The sequence below is a fragment of the Meleagris gallopavo genome, chromosome Z, assembly GCF_905368555.1.
Source record: "Meleagris gallopavo chromosome Z, MGAL_WU_HG_1.1, whole genome shotgun sequence".
NCBI classification, from domain to species: domain Eukaryota; kingdom Metazoa; phylum Chordata; class Aves; order Galliformes; family Phasianidae; genus Meleagris; species Meleagris gallopavo.
This window is the reverse complement of record NC_139435.1, coordinates 6,574,469-6,592,481: the sequence shown is the minus strand read 5'-3', so window position 1 is coordinate 6,592,481 and position 18,013 is coordinate 6,574,469. Positions and strand designations below refer to the sequence as shown.

Sequence of the window (18,013 nt, the reverse complement as noted above, 5' to 3'; positions counted from 1 at the left end):
TGAGATTCCTTTCCAAAACAGAAAGTTCACTGTGTCCCCTGGCACCTATAATTTTACACACGCACACAAGGAAAGAGCAGAAGAACCCAGCTGTATTCACCAGCAGAGATTATAATAATTTCAAATAAATAAATAAAAAAGAACAAAGGCCAGCCAAAAAAAAAAAAAAAAAAAAAAAAAAAAGCACTCTGGTCATCCACACTTCTGTAGTTTACGGCAGGTGCAAACCTAGGGGCCATTAAAAAAAACATCTAGCCTTTCAGAGACACCTTGTGAATAACATAACCTTTATTATACTGCATTTACTTTGTGAAACATCTTTCCCAAGAGCACTCCTTCACTTTCTCCTCATCTCTTCTTGCCATCCCACAGATGGGAAACTTAAGCCCTTGAGCATTGGCTTTCACAAAACTTCAAGTTATCTGCAGCACTTCACAGATATGGGCGAAGAATGATATTAATTATGACTTTTTCTTGCTTTGTTATGTTATTACTATGGGCTTCATGAAGTTTTAATCTTTGCTAGCAATGATCTGTATCAAAACTTGTGTGAGATTTGGCCACATCCACAGCCACGTTACTTATGGTAACTCACAAAAATCCTGCATTTTTTAGTAGTCAAAGAAAGTGTTTTGTTTCAGCACTACCACTGAAGCAAGCCAGTTGTTGTTAAGTGCTAATTCTGTAGTTCACGTGGACGCAATGAAAGGACTTTATTGCACTCAAATACAGCCAGTGCAATTTCTTGCATAGGCAGAGATAAAATCAGTTATCTCAAAAGAGTGATTTCAAAGCCAACAGTGAAGATTTGCTTTGAAAAACTTTCCAGAGGGTCCTGTCCCTGTTGGCTATCAAGGGCAATATATCATATCTTGGCACCTGTATTTGAGCAGAGAATCAGCTCAGCCAGCTCAATTTCCCTTTCCAATGACCTATCTGCAGTTGTTTACGTGTGCTCTAGTCCACCATGTAAAGAAATCTGATTTTTCACCAAGGAAATCAGTAAAGACTTTGTTCTGAGATCTGGATCCCAAAAGAGGAATGCACCACAGGATCATCATGCCAAAAACCACCTCAACACATGCTTATTATTACACGTCCAGCAGAAAAGTGTGTGAAAATTACAGGGTGTAGGAAGATTACTTAAAGGTTAAGTGACTTATTTCAGATCTTGATGCATTTGAAAGTTATTTAATGCTAAGAAACAAATCCTATTTTTTCCTTAACACAAAGGAAAATTTCAGACTCAAAAGGTAGGCCAAAATAGATGTTGGAAACTAATCCAGGAGCAAGGGTTTCTTTTCTGGCTATTTCTGTTTGTTTCACACTTCATTAGAATGTGTTGTTGATAAAGGAAAGGCAGTAGGAAAACTCTGGTGCTTCAGAGTCCTTCAGAGCAGTAAGGGTTTTGCAAATTGCCTTACCCAACTCAATTAATATGGACATATATGGGGGTAGCAATTTAGATATGTATTTATGTATGGCTAGAATGATGCAGATATCCTCACTGTATGCTTACATATAAATATAAATATATATGTATCTATAAAATCTCCAAGACAGATAAAACACACACAGCTGTTAGCAGCTGAAGCAGACCTTAATTACACTCAGGTTGTCATGGTAACATCTGACAAGTTTTGCCTTCCTGGATGGGAGCATTTGCCCTCTTGGAGTTTCAGTGTACCAAGAGAGAGGTTCTAAGGAAAATTAGAATAAATCACACAACTTTTCTCTGGCCTTTGTGTCTTCCTGCGAAAGCAAAAGGGCTGGGAAACAGTAGTGCTCCACAGGACTGACACATCAGAACAAGGCATGAGTAAAATGCTACAGGAATATAAAGGATGTTGGCACTTAACATGCTCTGTTTTGCTGAGAACTAGTGCCTGTGTATCCAGTCTAAGTTCTCAAAGCATTAGCACCATTTTATATAGATGTATTTATACACATGTACACACACACACCAGGTAGGCATCATTAATGCCACTGAGTCTGGTATATGAAGTGATCAACGGTAACATGAGCTTTTATTGCTCATGTGTGGGTAGGACAACTGAGGGGAGAAGGATGTTACCCAATTTACTCATGATCTTGCATCAAACTAGCAACAATCAGAAAGATAACTTAGTTCTAGTTGAGCTGCAAGATCAAACTTTATGGCCAGCTAGCTTAATAACATTGATAACATTAGAAAGCACTAAAATGAAAAACAAGACACCACATGGTAATGGATCTCATTCAGGAAAAAGAAAAAAACAAACAAAAAAAGAAACCAACAAAAACAACAATAATAATTAAAGAAACCAAACCAAACAAAAACAAAAACAAACAAAAAAACAAACAAACCAGTAAGCACACACAAAAGACATTCAGGCTGTTTATTTCAGCTGCAGCTCACTGAGAGAAGACTAAATAATATGGGCAAATCCTCTTGAAGCAGAGATCTGGAGAGGAAGCAGCAAAGCATATTCTTGCCTTACCTCTGTTAGAAACAAGTAATTCTTTGTTTTCCCTTCAAATGCTTTGAAAAAGTAATTATTTCTGTGAATAAGATGTGCAACGTCTTGTCTTTATTTTCATTGTCCTTTCCCATATCTCAGAAAAGAAAAGAAAACAAACAAACAAAAATCATCAGCAACAACAACAAAATACAAAAAAATACAAGCAGGAGAAAATATTATATATCTCTAACACCAGACATCTGGCTCACCAGCACATTTCCTGAACAATTGGTTAAAAAAAAAAAAAAAAAAAAAAAGCAGCACCATGGTTCTCTACTTCAGTATTAAGAATTTAGCTGGCACAAGTGATTTCAACACATTCAGCAAGTATGTAGTGAGAGGCAACATCATGGACTTTGATTTCCAAAGATGAGGTAACTAAGCTTGTCAACATAGGCTTCTTTTATAGGCAACGGAGACCAACAAGAACAGGGGAAGGCATCCCTGAAGGTGCCTGTCCCTTTCCACTGCCTATTGAATGAGCCAAGGACAGCCCCCTCAGACAGACAGTTGACTTGTAGACATCAGAGGTCAAACAAGATGTATCTTCTCCAGCAGCTCCACAAGAACCAATGAATACAACAAATGAGCATGAGAAAGGCAGCTCTGCTTAAATCATGCAGATGTGGCTCAACAGTCTTGCTTCCCTCTTGCACAGAGGATGTTAGTAATGCAGAACTCATGTGTTTGTATATCAGGCCTCCAAACACTACTGTAATACGTCTAAGAAAGAGAACTGAAAATCCTAATGAAAGCAAATTTGCATACAAATGAAAGTTATTTTTGTATGCACTATTCCCCCATCTCTAGTTTCATTCTCTTCTCAGAACCTCAAGGATGCATAAGATACGAGGAATTACTCCTGGACAGAAACCTTGTTTTCATTTCCCACAGAGAAAAAACAGCAACATTTCTCACAAAACACACTTGTTTGTATTGATGCAGTTTACTAAAATGGAAAAAAAGAAAAAAAATGTCATTTTTTGTAACTTAAAGAAGGGAAAAATCATGTTTGAAAGTGAAAAGTCAAAATATTTTATTTCAGAAAACTGAAGAAAAATGAAGAAAGGGATAATCCCTCTGGACCTCCCCCAATATTTCAGAGGGCATTAATGCTCAGAAGGTTTTATGACAAGGTGACTTTTACGTTAAAACCTCTTTTTAAAACAAAAAAAATATTTTGAGAAATACAGTCTTTTTTTTTTCTTCTTCTTCTTCTTCTTTTTTTTTTTTTTTTAACTGAGCAAAATGCATGTATTATTTTGGCTCTGAAGGCTTCTCACATACTAAGTAAGAGCTTTCTGTATCATCCTTTTCTAGGAGCCTACATTTCTAACTTCCATTCCTTTCTTCCATTCCACCCCACCCCCTCTTTAATTTTATTATTATTTTTTCTTTCATTTCATAAGCTCTCAGCTTTTTAATATGAGAGCCTTTTATTTCTATAAAACTGCAGCTGCTTTCATTTAGTTTTATGGATTTAATGTATTTAGAGGTTCCAAGAGAAGCTTGGAGCTGGCGGTATTATCCAGACGTTTGCTGCTTAGTGCCTTTTCTAATGACAAGACTTATCTGATTCAGAACATTTCATATCTGTAGAAAAATTAATTCTCTCTCCCTTTGTCTTTAGGCCTCAAGATTTAATTTGTTCAGGGGATTCTTTCATGCACTTTTTTTTTTCTCTTTGCAGATACCCTGATGACTTACTTCCAATGTTGAAGAAATTCTTCCTGCTGGCATTTGAGTCTGAACCATTTGCAACTTAGTACTTAGTACTTATGTCTTCCCATCACCATGGCATTTGAGCTCCTTTTGGTATTTAATGTATTTTATCCTCACGCTCTGTGATGTAGAGGTTGCTATTCTCACTATTTTGCATACATGGAAATGAAGCAGAGAAGGAACTAGAGCCTCCAATTGATCCACAGTAATTTTTTTATAAGCTACACATCTAAAATACTTGCTCGAATGTAACTTCAAGTGGTTTACACAAGGTTGAACAGGAAGTTTGTGAAAGGGGTGAACATAAGGATGGCATTTAAGATCAATATACTTTCTACCAAAATACCTATCAGTCTGTGGTGTGATGTTCCTGGATGAAAGCCAAAGAAACATGTCCATCACAGAAATTACTGAAACACTGAATTTGTTGTCATTTGCTATTATTCTGCCAAGTTTCTAGCACTGGGCAATCCTGCACCTGTTCAGCTATACAGTTATTATCCATACCTATTTTTCTCCATTTCAGCTCTCTACTTTTTGTATTCTGCAGTAACTCTTGAAGACCTTTAGAAGGCCTCATACTGGGCTTCCTCTTCATCCCATCTATTAACTTGATTGGCAATGAAAATGTCCATTGTAAAATTCATCTGTCATTTTTTAGGCTTTATAGTTAATATCTTTTAATTACTTTATGGGGAAATCAAACCTTGTAGAAGCACTATTTCTAACCATTTAGGACAGTTCACTGTCTTGGTTAAGCTTCCTTCATTTTTCTTATGATATTAAGAAATAGACTGGAAATAGTGGAGACACCTTATGAATAAATTTCAGATATTCCTTTCATTCACCCTGTTAAAAAAAAACGCTACAATGTACATTAAAAACACCATTTTATTCAGTCCAAGTCTGAAAATATGTATATGAGAGTTAAAAAATAAATAAAAGTGGTTATAATAAGAGTTGAATTTAAATTACCAATGTCACAGTTTTTTACAAAAACAATATTGGGGGGGGAAGCCAATACAAAGCCAGACATCAAACTTTCTCCAAAATGTTCAAAACTCTTCTGTCATAAGCTCCCTTCACACACTGATTTCTTATTTGGGGGTGGTAGGCATGAGGATTGAATTTGTAGTTCAGAAGATAAAAAATCCAAGAGAAATAGGAAGAGAATGTCTGTGCCTTTTCCCCTTCTAATAAGTTTTTCAGAGAGCTAAGCTTCAAAAACGTAGGAACAGAAGTCTGACAGGGTATGTTTTTTTTCCCCCTTGTCTTTAAACAAATGGAAGGAAAAGGAAATAAAACATACATGTCAAAATAATCTCTACTCCTTTAAATGCTCAGGTTTATGACACATTTTATTAAAAGCAAGAGAAAAACAATTGATACTTTGCTGAAGAACAAAATCAGAAAGAACACCTTCAGGTAGATATATCATTACAAAGCTAAAGGGCAGCCCCAAACTCCATTATATTCATTCCCATGCAGCTACTTTCAAGGCTTTTGATGGAAAAACTCATAAAAAGGTTGTATGGTATCAGTTTATAGAGGCAGGGCAGTCACAAATACAAATACAGCCACCACCCCTGAGACATGAAGAAGAACAAGGGATCATTGTGAGGCTGGCTCTGCATTTCCTCCCAGAGCTCCACAGTGCTATTAAATGCACGTGTCACATTTCTCACTGGCGACTGCAGAAAGATTGTGTTAGGCATTGCACAGAGGGGGACAGCATCTTTAAGAGCCTACAAGCCAAAGAGCTGATGGCAAGAAGCTTTTCTGGGATTACATCCAATAGGTCAAGCAAAAAGCGGGAGCAAAGGCCAGCTTTTTAGCCCAAAGGAGTCCTCAAGGAAGGTGTAAGGGAGAGCTGGTGGCTCATTAACTAATGAGCAGTGGATGACTGCACTCCAGCACTAAGACAACACATGGGTATCCCCACAGGAAGCCCACCTCAGCCAACACAGCTGGTAACCTTCAGGCAAAAGCTCTGCAGTTCCCAGGTGGCGCTGTGAGAAATGGGAGCTTTTCCTTGCAAGTACGAGGCAAGAGGACCGGGAGAGTAGTTGGGGGTCACAGCAGTGATTGTATGTTTCTATGGCATGCAGCATTTTGGGCTCCTGCAAGCACTTTCTCCCTTGTTTAACACCCCAGCGGAGCTGTATGCTGAGCTGAACTCCATCCACTCCATCTCATATCCCTTTCCTTATAAACCTTTATTAAGGTTTTATGTTACACAACTATCACCGATACAAAACTATTGCATTTAGGCTTCCAGGCGACCGAGTGCATTAAAACTCCTTGTGTGGAATGGCAGGAACCAATTCCTCATTTTTACTGGCTGGGAACTGAACCTTAATAGGCCACAGAGCACAAAACTCATAAACCACCAGAGTAAGGGGAGGAGGAGGGGGGGGGGGGAAGGTTTGTGGCAGAGGTTATGAAATTATAACAGAAAACAAAAGATGTGGAGCATGCTGCAGTGAAGAATTTTCCCCACGCGTGACAGAGTTAACCTTGCCACTGATGCCCAGCAGCTGGAGGGGAAACAAATAAAGTGGGACCATGCTCCTAACAAAAGAAAGCAGCACTCCTTGACACCAGAATAGCAGCAACCTTCATCTCAAGCCCTCTCGCTTCTCAGGAGAGACTGTGGATTGCTGGCTCAGGCACAAGTTGCTTTTGCCTAGCAACTGGCACAAAGTCCGTCTGTCAGCTTGGCCTGCAATCCCTCTGTCCTTCCTCCCCCCATTCTGCACTCACCATGTGGTCTCCAAGCTCAGTTGTCAGACTTCAGACAGGCTTAGAGGCAAATGGGGCTGAAGCAGGCTTTTCTCCCATGCTGATATCAGGCAGAATGGTGCTTTGCACCTCGGGGTAGTTCATCCCATCCCCTTCCTTTTATTCTCGATTTGCAGCCCTTCACTGGAAAGCTCTTGGAGGAAGGACCATCTGCCCTCAGAGCACTCCTAAACCCGTGGTGTGTAAATGCACACTTTTTCTACCTGACTCTGATGTAAAGATGCTGGTTTCTGCTGATAGAAGTATGTTCTGAATCCAAGAATGTTTTTAAAAGTGGGTGTGGGACAAAGCAAGAAACAAAACAGTCAGATAGCTGACTTCTGGCCTGTATTTATCAGATGGTGCAAATGCAGAAACAACTGCAGATTGGAGAGGAAAAGTCAAATCAGAACACTTCTCAGTTAAATTAAATTCTGCAGCCACTTATTTCAGTGCTGAAACAAGTTACTGCTAGGATCCTGCCCCACTGTGTCACTTTGACCTGAGAGGCAATGGGCCTGGGAAGATACTGCTTCCTGGAATAGCAAGAAGTCATTTCACTCCCTCTCTCAAGAAAGGAACATATTAGGAAATTAAACAAGCTGAAATGCATGAGACAAGCCTAGTAAATGCAATTGTGCTCCAGTCAGCATCAGAAGGGCTGGCTGGACTCCAGAAGTTGAAAAGAGTTAGTCCCTGCATCAGGATTCCTTCAAATCAAAAAGAAAGATAATCACCCATTTCAGGCACCAGAGGGATATTTACTTAGTGTATTCTGACTTTGAAAATGGAAAATTACAAGATATATGAGAGCAGTTACCTTCCAGAGCTTAAAGTTATCATTATACCATACTTCTAATTACAAATCAGACTCAACAGCAAGGGCTGAAGGGAGCCAGGTTCAAGCAGTAAGCATAGTTTGTAGCACAAAACCTTGGGAGCTGCCTGGTATCACAGGCCAGCTGACCCTCAGGAATTCTCATAATAAGACTCCTCTTTAAAAACACAAAGTGCCTTTTACCTATTTTAAAACTCACAGGAAACAGGCTTCAATTACAAAGTCTGAGTGGATTGAAAGAGAGGAGGGAGAGGAGTCTGAAATCAAGTGGACATTTCACCTTCCGTACACCTCCCTCCAGAAATATTTTTCATTTGAAAATAAAATGCCTTCTTCTCCTAGTAGGGAAATTAGAGCAGTGCAGAGATGCTGCTGCACAAGCTGGTATGGTATGAGGTCTGGTAGCTTACCCAGAGCTCTACAGACTACATTCAGCCACACTAACCCTCGACCATCATTTGCAGGAGGGAGACCAGCAGATCCTCTCACCCTGCTGAGTTGCTAGGGCAGCACCAAATTTTCTCATCAAAAAGCTTATCCACAAAAAGGTAGAAGAGACGAAGATTTAAAAAAAAAAAACAAACAAACAAACTTTTTTTTTAATGATACCAAATTCAATTGAAATGAGCTATTTTGTCATCACAACTCGTTATCGATTGCTAGCTGAACATTCTTGGCAAAACTGGGATGAGCAAGAGTAAATCTTACACAAAAAGCACAGTTCTATTGATCACAGCTGCTGCTACCACTGGCCCTCCACTGAAGCAACAACTTGCTACTTTAATAAAAATGTAATCCTCCAGTAGAGAGGAACCCATCTGCCTTCCAATCCACTCTGCATCACACTCTTCCGAGCAGTCTTGAGAGAGAAAGCAGACCGGTCCATCCCCCTGATAAAAAACTATTACTATGCAGTGACACCATTGCACTTGATTTAAGTACATCTGGCATTTTCAGGTGTAATGCCTGAAGCAATAATACTAAAAAACCAGAACAACCCTAGTTATGCCCTCTGGGAGTTGCATGTGTGTGAACTAAGTAACTTATAGAGTTCCTATTTCCATAGTATCAAGCGCTTTACATTCTGTAATGTATTTATGCTCCTATCACCCAGGGGAAGGAGAGGTCAGTGCTATTCCTTCTGCTTTCCCAGTGCTTACTTAGATCTTTCTCTACTGCATGGGAGCTGAAGACCTGAATGTCAGTCTGGGATTGAGGCTATGGGGCTTGGTTGTGGTCACTCAGGAAGGCACTGCGTGGCTAAGAGCTGCTGTGTTACCAGTCATAGGACAGGCCCCAGGTTCTGCTAGAAGCCATTTGGTCAAAGAGTCTGATAATTACAGATGTTCCTGAGGAAATGGCGACATCTTTCTCCATTTCTACCCCTAGGGAATATATCTGACTTTATGTAGACACATCTGCCTTTCCCCTGCCATATCACCATGCTCTTTTAGAACAAAAGATGAGGAAAAGGAGGCACAGAAACTCAAGTCCCACTCTGAATCCTGTAAGTGGTCTCTTGTCCTCTCACTCCCCCATCTCATCTGGGATCTAGTCTCAGGCCTTGAAGTTCCTGCCTCCAAAAAGCTCTTATGGAGGAGTGTTTGTCATCCCTTCCCACCCCTTGTTCTCACTCACTCTCCTCAGCTCTGCCTTTACATCACTGAGCCTATTTCAAAGTAAGGACCAGGACAGTGTGCACAGGTATAGATTCCACTTGCTTTTCTGGTCAGAACCAGGCATCTTGGATTCAGTGAGCAGAACAGGTTCAAGAGATGCACGTGGAAAAGTAAGGCCATGTTCTGATCTCAGGCAGCAAACAGGCAGGGAGACACATGGATTGGTGGATACATGTAGGGATAACGACACTGTGCAAGGAGACACACTGTACAGGGAAACCATTTGCCAGAACAGAACCAGTTTCCTTTTTCCTGTCAGCATTCAGGAGTAACTGTAGCCAAATGAGTGGAACCAACAGCTCCACAGTAAGAGGGCCAAGGAGATGGAGCAGAAGCTGTTGTGAAGGAATCAATTCCCTTCAGGGACAGCCTGGACCCTCAGAAAATAAAGGACATGGGTACCTGCTGCATGGCCATATGATGCTAGGGACTATGGGGGGCCTCTGCTCAGTAAGCTGAGGAGTTAATAGAAGCAAAACAAATCCCCTTTATTTGCCTCAGGGTCAGAGGTCAGTGTAAGTAAATCATTAATTAACATGCTGGCGCCTCAGTGCTATTGACAAGGTTTTGTGTACACAGTGGGACTGTGGCACCCCCTACAATTAAGACTGCATTGAACTTTCCTCCTTCAGCTGCCTCCCCCTCAGCTTGAGCAGGCTCACTTAGTCCCCTGCCCTCATCCATGTCCCCTCTCTATTTTTCCTATTAGCCATTTGCATGCTCACACTTCTTTTTTTTTTTTTTTTTTTTTTTTCCCCAGCTTTTCTTCAGTAACCAAGCCTTCTTTTTATCTTTATTTATTTATTTCCTTACTTCCCAGCTCCATTAAGCACCTGCTCCTTCAGAAAACTTACTGACTATGAATTCATCAACATGTATTTATTTCACCACCATGCTCAGGTAAAGCTGCACCTACAGCATTTAAAGAGCTTACAGATGCTTGGTGATAAGTCATCAAGCTTAAGACACTACAGTGTCTCAAAAGGGAATAAAATTTTTCCTCTCATACTCTAGATTTTAATAAAAATCTGGAACTATAATCCATTACCATCAGCACCTGGATTTTTTTAATTATTATTATTTTTTTTTTAATTCAAAGCAGATCTGATGACAGTCTTAGTCCTGTACCAGCTGATAAATTGCTATATAAAGAGCAGTCATCTCAGAGACTCAGCAGTCATGGACTCTCAACAGTCAGATTTACAGCTGCTAAGAAATTTGCTTTAATTTTCTTTTCAGAGAGTTCTGCTTGTATTTAGTTGCTTCAGGTTTCCTGCTGGAAAGATCTTAGTCTGCAGACTGCTTCAGTGCTGCATCATTTTGAGATAAAGACTAACTTTAAAGACAAAGTTTGAACTGCAACTTTAGTTGGAAAACCAAGACCAGAGTTCATCATTCCCAAATCCAGGACTAAACATCCAATGATGTTACATGATGTGGTGGACCCATCCTCTGCCAGTTCTCAAACTATAAATCAGAAACTGCCTTGGTCCTAGTGTATATTAGTGCAGTTACTAATAAAGAGTGATTACAGAAGCTTTGATCTACTTAAACATGTTTGAAACAAAAGCACTTGGACAGCTACCTTCCTCTGCTCATGAAATACTATATTAGTTCAGTGTTATCTTATAGTCTTTGACATATTGTTCACATAAGGTATGAATGACATGATAAGCATGTCCTTAACACAGCAGGACCTTGACAACCTATCTCCTTGAAGCTCCTAACAAGTTTTATCACATTAACCTGATTCCTACTGTTCCCATGTGCACCAGAAGCCTTTATGAGAACCAGAGGGGTAAGAAGTTGGCTATATGCAGATGAATACTCATTTACATGAGCAAAGATACACAGGTAAAAATTCCCTGCACAATACAGTTATAGATCCTGGAAATTCTGGCCATAGAGGCAAAGGATGAGGAAATCAATGCTTTCCTCCTCTGTCAGGATGTCCCACTGGTATTTGCTGCCTTTGTCTCTTAGCATCCAGTTCACAGCCCTTGTTCTAGTTATATGAAAATGCCACCCCATACAGCTCCCAGATCCAATGGATGTTGAAAACAGAAAGCTGCTAGCAACCAAATTAACAGTACATAATTAGTCTCATGCATAAACCTCTTCAAAAAAGTACAGGGCACTTGGTGTCAAGATTAGACAATTAACTTTGTCAGAGCACAGGAGAATGGACTGAAACGCTTACATTTGCAACATAGTATTAAGTCTGCAATTCTCACCGGGACTCATGTGAGTAAATACTCTAGGTCAAAGCCTTGACAGCCTTATTTAGATTTTGCTCACTTAGTACAGGCTCTGCTCAAGTAAAGACCACATATAATCCAAGGAGAGACTTTAGAGTTTGGCTCTATGCTTTGACAGCCTATAAAGGAGCGGCTGAAGCGTAAGCAGGATCAGCAGAAGTAAGCCTTTCCATACACGCCACTCTCTCTGAAGCCAGCGCTGTTTTACACACTAGCCAAAACATAACAGTTCACTGCAGTATATTCTGCAGTGCCTCAGTCAGCTGAGTTTTAAAAGCATCTCAAACTGGGGAAGGGCTTCTGCCAATTTGCTTTATTGATGTCACAACTCAACAAAGTGATCCGTCAGCAATTCATATCCGCAATCAAATGGCTCTTTCCTGGGGGAGTGGCAGACCCAGGGAGATTACCTGTCTCCCTCCTGTTTATCACTGGCAGGTGCTTAAGTGAAGCAAGATATAAGCTTTGCTAAAGTGAACAAAGCTCCAAAAAGATAAGATGAATGTACTGGGCCATGGAGCTAACACTTGCTCACTCGGGGAAAGAGAAAACGATTCTCCATCTGTTTGGCAAAGGTGGCTTTGTGAGCTAATAGGAGGAATAACAGTTCATTAATATAGTGAGCATTAAGAGCTAGCATACAGTTACTAGGAAAAAGCCTTCTGTAGCACAAACAAAAGAAATTTACTGTCCCTAAAAAATGGAGGGACCTTGGTGACTGTGCTGGCAGGCACAGGTAAGCAGGAGCTAGCAGCATTCAAGCTCATCCCAGAGCTCAGAGATCAAGAGAAGCAGGAGCAGAAATGTAGGTGGGAGCCAGCTCTGATCTGGAGGCAGCATGGCCACATTCATGAGACACCTGAGCTAACAAGTCCCTCTTCTCCACAGATAGCACTATGCTGCTTAACACCAGCAGCTAGTTAGCTGTATTTTTATTGTATTCTGTTTTGCAACCACTTGGTTTAAATACTAGACAATGGAGCAACATTTATAAGTAGCATATCTAGGTAATAATCTCCTCAGCTTTGAAGGACTAGTGTGTAGTAAGCAAGAAAATGAGGTAAACTTTTAACTAGATCCTACAAAAGCTAGAAGACATTGCCCATTACTATATGAGTAAGGAAAGGAAAATAATATCTTCTCTAGATTTAATTTGGCTTATTTTTTTTTTTTATCCAGGCATTTATAGAAGCATGTTTAGTTTCTCCAAATTACCAGGTGTATCGCAACAGAAAAGCACAAAGGTTGCAACAATTCATCCAGAGGGTGAAGTTCAGGACTTCAGGTGATGCTGTTTCTTATGTCATTGAAATCCTTAAAACTTCACAGCTTAGAGGTTTTGTAAAACTATTAACTAGGAAACACTAAGTAACTTGTTTGACAGCAAAAAGGAAGTGTGCCAAAGATTCTGATCCAATATGCTGTTGGCTAACATCTTCACGGGGTATAGGTAATCCTTTGACATAGTAAAAATAGATAGTATTCAGCCCTCTCTAGTTTAAAGAAAAAGAAGTTCCTCGTGAATTTGTTTGATGTAAATAAACCCTCTATTTATCTTTGTCTTTAATAAATTCATACATTAGAAAATCCTTTATACAGGAAGACCCACTGAGCTATATCATCTCATTTTAAGAGATTTCCTGTTGGTGGAATACAAAGCAGCCACCTGCAATCGCCAAGTGCTCAAAAGGATTTAAATAAACACACACAGATAATTAGATCAGTTAACCCTGCAAATTAAAACAAGCACATTGCATTATCTCCAGTTTATCCTAAAAGAAAATATGAAGTTCTTCAGATAAATAGTTTAATAAAGACAGTGAAGAGTGTATACAGGCAGCACAATGCAAGTCTTCCAGGCATGCAGACTAATAGGATGAAAACCCACTTTCTGACTTATTCCATATTGGAGGACTGGATACCAGCTTGCACAGAAACAAGGATCCAATCTAATTCACAAGCCATATTGTCAGAGGTGTTTCGCCTCAGACAGCCAAAGCAACTGGTCCTGGGTCAACTGCTATCCTATAGAAAAGAATAGGTGGGATGTCTTGTCATATTCACTTTCAGAGAGCTGAAGTCAGGATAGATGAATTACACCTGTGATCATAAAATATCACTTTATGACTCAGGCATCCACTTTCCCTTTGTAATGCAATTGCACTTGCGGTGAACTTTCTTACAGAACTAGAAAGCTAGGCACAGCTCATTAGCTGTGCTGCAGAGAAAAGTCCAGATTGAGTTGTTGTAGCAGCTGGGTGGCACCAATTGTCCATTAGCATCAGTGTGCCAGTTTGAAGTATGGTAGCTCAGCTACACACACAGAGCTTTCCTTGTGGTCAGCATTTCAGGCACACAGCACAGAAGCTGCACTGACAATTGCCTTCTAACATCAGTCTGCCAGAGGAGATCATGTTGGCCACTCATAACCAAGTCAAGCCAGAAAAACACCACTCAATCCAGCAAATGTTTCAACTCTTTGAAGCGTATTTCTATTCCATGGACAGAACAATATTTTAAGAGAAGAAATATCACCACTTATTATTCACTGTTCAGATGTAATTTCTGAGGAGAGTTTTCTAAAAGTTTCAGAGTAGGTTTGTATGTTGCAGACTTCAATGAAGCAGTACGCAGAAAATCTTGGCAAAAATGCTATCGTGGATTTATATACCATCATGATAAGAAACAACTGAAAGCAATATCCTTTCAGAAAACATTTCAGTGCTTCTGAGAGAAGAATGAGCTTCTTTTTGTTTATGTTTTGTGATGTTTGTTTGTTTGTTTTTCACCCATCATTTCTTCTTGTAAGATCTGGCAGCACTTTGTTTCAAACTTCAAATGTAACATTCTCAATTATAGCAGGTAGATCCTATAATAGCATGGCACAAACCATGTGCTACACACAGTTTTGAAGCTGCAATGGTTGGTTGTGTACCAAGATATGCTGTCACTGTGGTAGTTCTGTCATTGCTGATGATGAGCACTAGCTTTCCCGACCAAACCTAACTTCTCAAGAATGTTTTGTAAAGCCATGCTTTAAATGATAGATTTTAGTCTGTTTAAATATTATATATATTTCTATATTCACACTCACATATGTCCCATATAACTGTAGTGAATGTCATTCAAGCACCAAGGAGAAAACAGGACTGCCATCTACAAAGGTAGCAACTTATTTTTGCACTAAAATTGACTGCAGAGCATTTGTAACATTACTTTGAGGTTAGTTAGACCTATGGAAAAATAAGCTGAAGCCCCAAATTAAATAAAAAGTTTGGAATGAAAACATGCTGCTCTGTCACCTGATCTGATTGTGCCACAAATACCATATTATTTTATATAGATATTAAAATCCCTAGCAGAAATTAATACTTACACATGTAGACTCCACAGAAGTAGACTGAAAACTGAATGGACCTCGGGGAATGAATTCATTTTCACATTTAGGATGCATTTAGGGTGCATACCAAGCACATGTCAGAATCTCAGTTTGATCTCCAGGCTGGATTCTGTACACATAATGAAATTCCTAAGTCAAGGCTTGATTACCCACTGCCCTTGGTTACCACATTGTTCTGGGTAGCCTAACAAACAAGCCCACATTTGCATCTGCTACATTGCAGATAAATCCCCTGGGCTGGCACAGGAGAAGGTCATGGCATTGGGACTGCATCCCTTAATGCCACAGGCTGTACTATGCGGCTCTGTAAATAAACACAGTGGATTTAGTTACCAAGGCTATTTTTCTGCATCTTCTACTGGAACTTGAACATTAAGAGGGGTTAAAAAGAGAGAGAGAGTGAAAGAGAGAGAGAAAGAAAAATAAACAACAAAACAATACAGAGAAAATAAAAAGCCAGAAAATAATCTGTTTTCTACAATGCTAGGAAACAGATCTTCCCTCATCTACTTTGCACCCCCTACACATCCTGCTGCAGATCCAACACAGTCCCCAAGTTTCATTTCGGAAAGTAAAGCTGCTAAGCAGCTACCAAGTGACCTTTGACTCTCAGATGAGTATTTATTGCAGGCAACACATACATCAACAACAACAAAAAAGTTTCCCCAGTAACTAAAATGTTTCTGCCAGCAATGTATCTTTTACAAGCTTGCAAGATGTACTGAGAGTCTAATAATCAGATTAAAATCACATCAAACTATGTTGAGAAGTCAAGGTGAAGGCCTTTGGATTGTTCTCATGAATAGCCCTAGCCAGACCTACCAGGTGATGATAAATTCAGTTTTTTGCTTGGTTGGTGTTTTTTTAAATTTATTTTAGAGGCTTACAGTTTTTAAAAGCCAAGAGGTGAGAAAACAGTTGGTGTTTTAACAGTTCTTGCCAGCATTTGATAATAGTGAAATGGTTAAGAAGAAAAACATGTTTTCTCCCATACAGGGATAATAAATACTCAAGCTTTCTTTTGCTGGTGGAAGCCCATGACTCAGAGAGGAAAAACTTTTTTGTCCAGTGTTACTCATATTTCTAATGGTGAACCTAAGAACAAGCTTGAAACCTCGAATCTAAGCACAGGATTGTATCATCTCCCAGGATCATTGGGAACCAAATTAGAGGATTTAAAACAGAACAGAAAAAGTCAGAGTTTTAAGTTGCTAAACAAGGAAAGATGCTGAAATCCTTGTGCTTTATTTCCATCTCCTATGTGGTGTCTGCATGAAGTGAGGCTTGAATCTTTCATTTCCAGATTGCATACTGAAGTCAGCAGATAGGTGCTTGAAATGGATAATTTGTCCCTATTTCCTTTCCCTGCAGAAGGCCATCTGGGAAATACAGACAAGCATTGATGAAGGAAACACTGTATCTATCAGGGTGGATTATTAGATGTGAGAACAGAAGTTCAAAGTGCTAATACCTGCTTTACAGATGTAAAGAACTCTAAAAACCTACCTAGATACTTGCCTCCACCGAAGAGGTATCAGGATGAACATTGTTCAGTCTGCCCAGCAACATGTGAGCATCTAAACTACAGAGCCCTATGCAGCTTGCAGCAGTAATGCTATAATCACCTGTGCCTGTCTCTGCAGCACAAGGAGGTAGTATTCTTGCTTTCAGGCTCAGATCAGCCAGGTTTGTTCAGTTTAGTAACTCAGAAATTGAACCACTCAGCTGAGCAAAAGGTCAGTTGGGGAATGGTCAGGTGAGATGTTCTCCCCACAAGCAAACAGAGCAGATGGGCAATAATCTCATTTGTCCTGTCCAGTCAAGGACAACAAAGGAGAATTGTCCATGGTGTGTAGGATCACACATCAAGGCTCTGTACATTATTAAAGAGTCAATGAACCATGGGAAAAAGCCGATGCTGCAGTACAGACAAGGAACAGCCGTGGGACAGCTTTGGGAGCCCATCAGGACAATAGTAATTTACTTTACACTCTTTGGACTTTGGCAAACCAGCTAGCCTAGAGTTAAAGCACTAAGACCCGTTTAGAGAGGTTTTGAGAGAGGGAAGAATAACAACCTGATACAGAGGATGAACTCAGTGAAATCGAACAGGAACACTGCAAGGGCAGTTCACATCTGCCTTAGCTTAAGCTAACAGTCAAATCACTTGATTGTGTACTTCAGTGTAACTAGCATGTCTGCCACCACCAAACCAGACTGAGAATTGTATTCACCTACTCACTGTACAACTCCCACCAGCTTCTCAGTAGAAGAAAAACAGTTTCCTTGGAAATAAGAGCTCTGTCATTTGCAACATTTGTAGAAAGCCTGCTAGGCTTGTCTCAGTTTTTCCCTAACTTGTAGAAAGGATGGATGCTACAGATAGCTTACATAAGAGGGCTTTATCTTAGACCTACTTCCAAGGAATCCTGATGGAGCTTTTGCTTATTACAGAGCAGAGCAAAACAACTTCCACATTTTAGGAAAATCTACCCATCAGCTACTTTGTATAAAGTCACCATTGCTCTACTACACAGTGCCAGAAAATCCAATCTCCTTTCCTTTCCCCAGTACTACGCAGGGTTCTCTGCAAGAAATGAGTAATGTCTATTGACTAGTCCACAGAGAGACATCAAAACTGCCTGATGAGCCTTTTCAGTGCCTTCCTTCCCACTGAAACTAGAAGTTTTAATCCCAATTTCAGAAAATCTCTAGTTATTGGTTGTTTCTTTAAAAAAAGAAGCAAACCTAAATGAAAATAACCCATGACAACACAACTGCTTAATTCCACAGCTCCCAAGATGACATCAAAAATAGCAGTGGGACTTCAGTAC

The 18,013-nt window shown here is 39.9% G+C and overlaps 1 protein-coding gene across 9 annotated transcripts in view; it reads right to left on the bottom strand.

Annotated features, from left to right (window-relative positions):
• Positions 1 to 18,013, bottom strand: part of CELF4 (CUGBP Elav-like family member 4) — a 707,521-nt gene that overhangs the window by 576,619 nt on the left and 112,889 nt on the right. For 2 of the 9 annotated variants that reach the window (XM_085213506.1, XM_085213507.1), the window contains exon 1: positions 15,156 to 15,254. The exons of 6 other annotated variants lie outside the window; for them this stretch is intronic. In XM_085213506.1, coding sequence (XP_085069632.1) covers positions 15,156 to 15,233 — 78 coding nt within the window. In that variant the 5' untranslated portion in view covers positions 15,234 to 15,254. Of the gene's footprint in view, positions 1 to 6,986; positions 7,550 to 15,155; positions 15,255 to 18,013 lie in introns of those variants that run through there. One more of the 9 variants, XM_085213508.1, reaches the window with a different exon arrangement.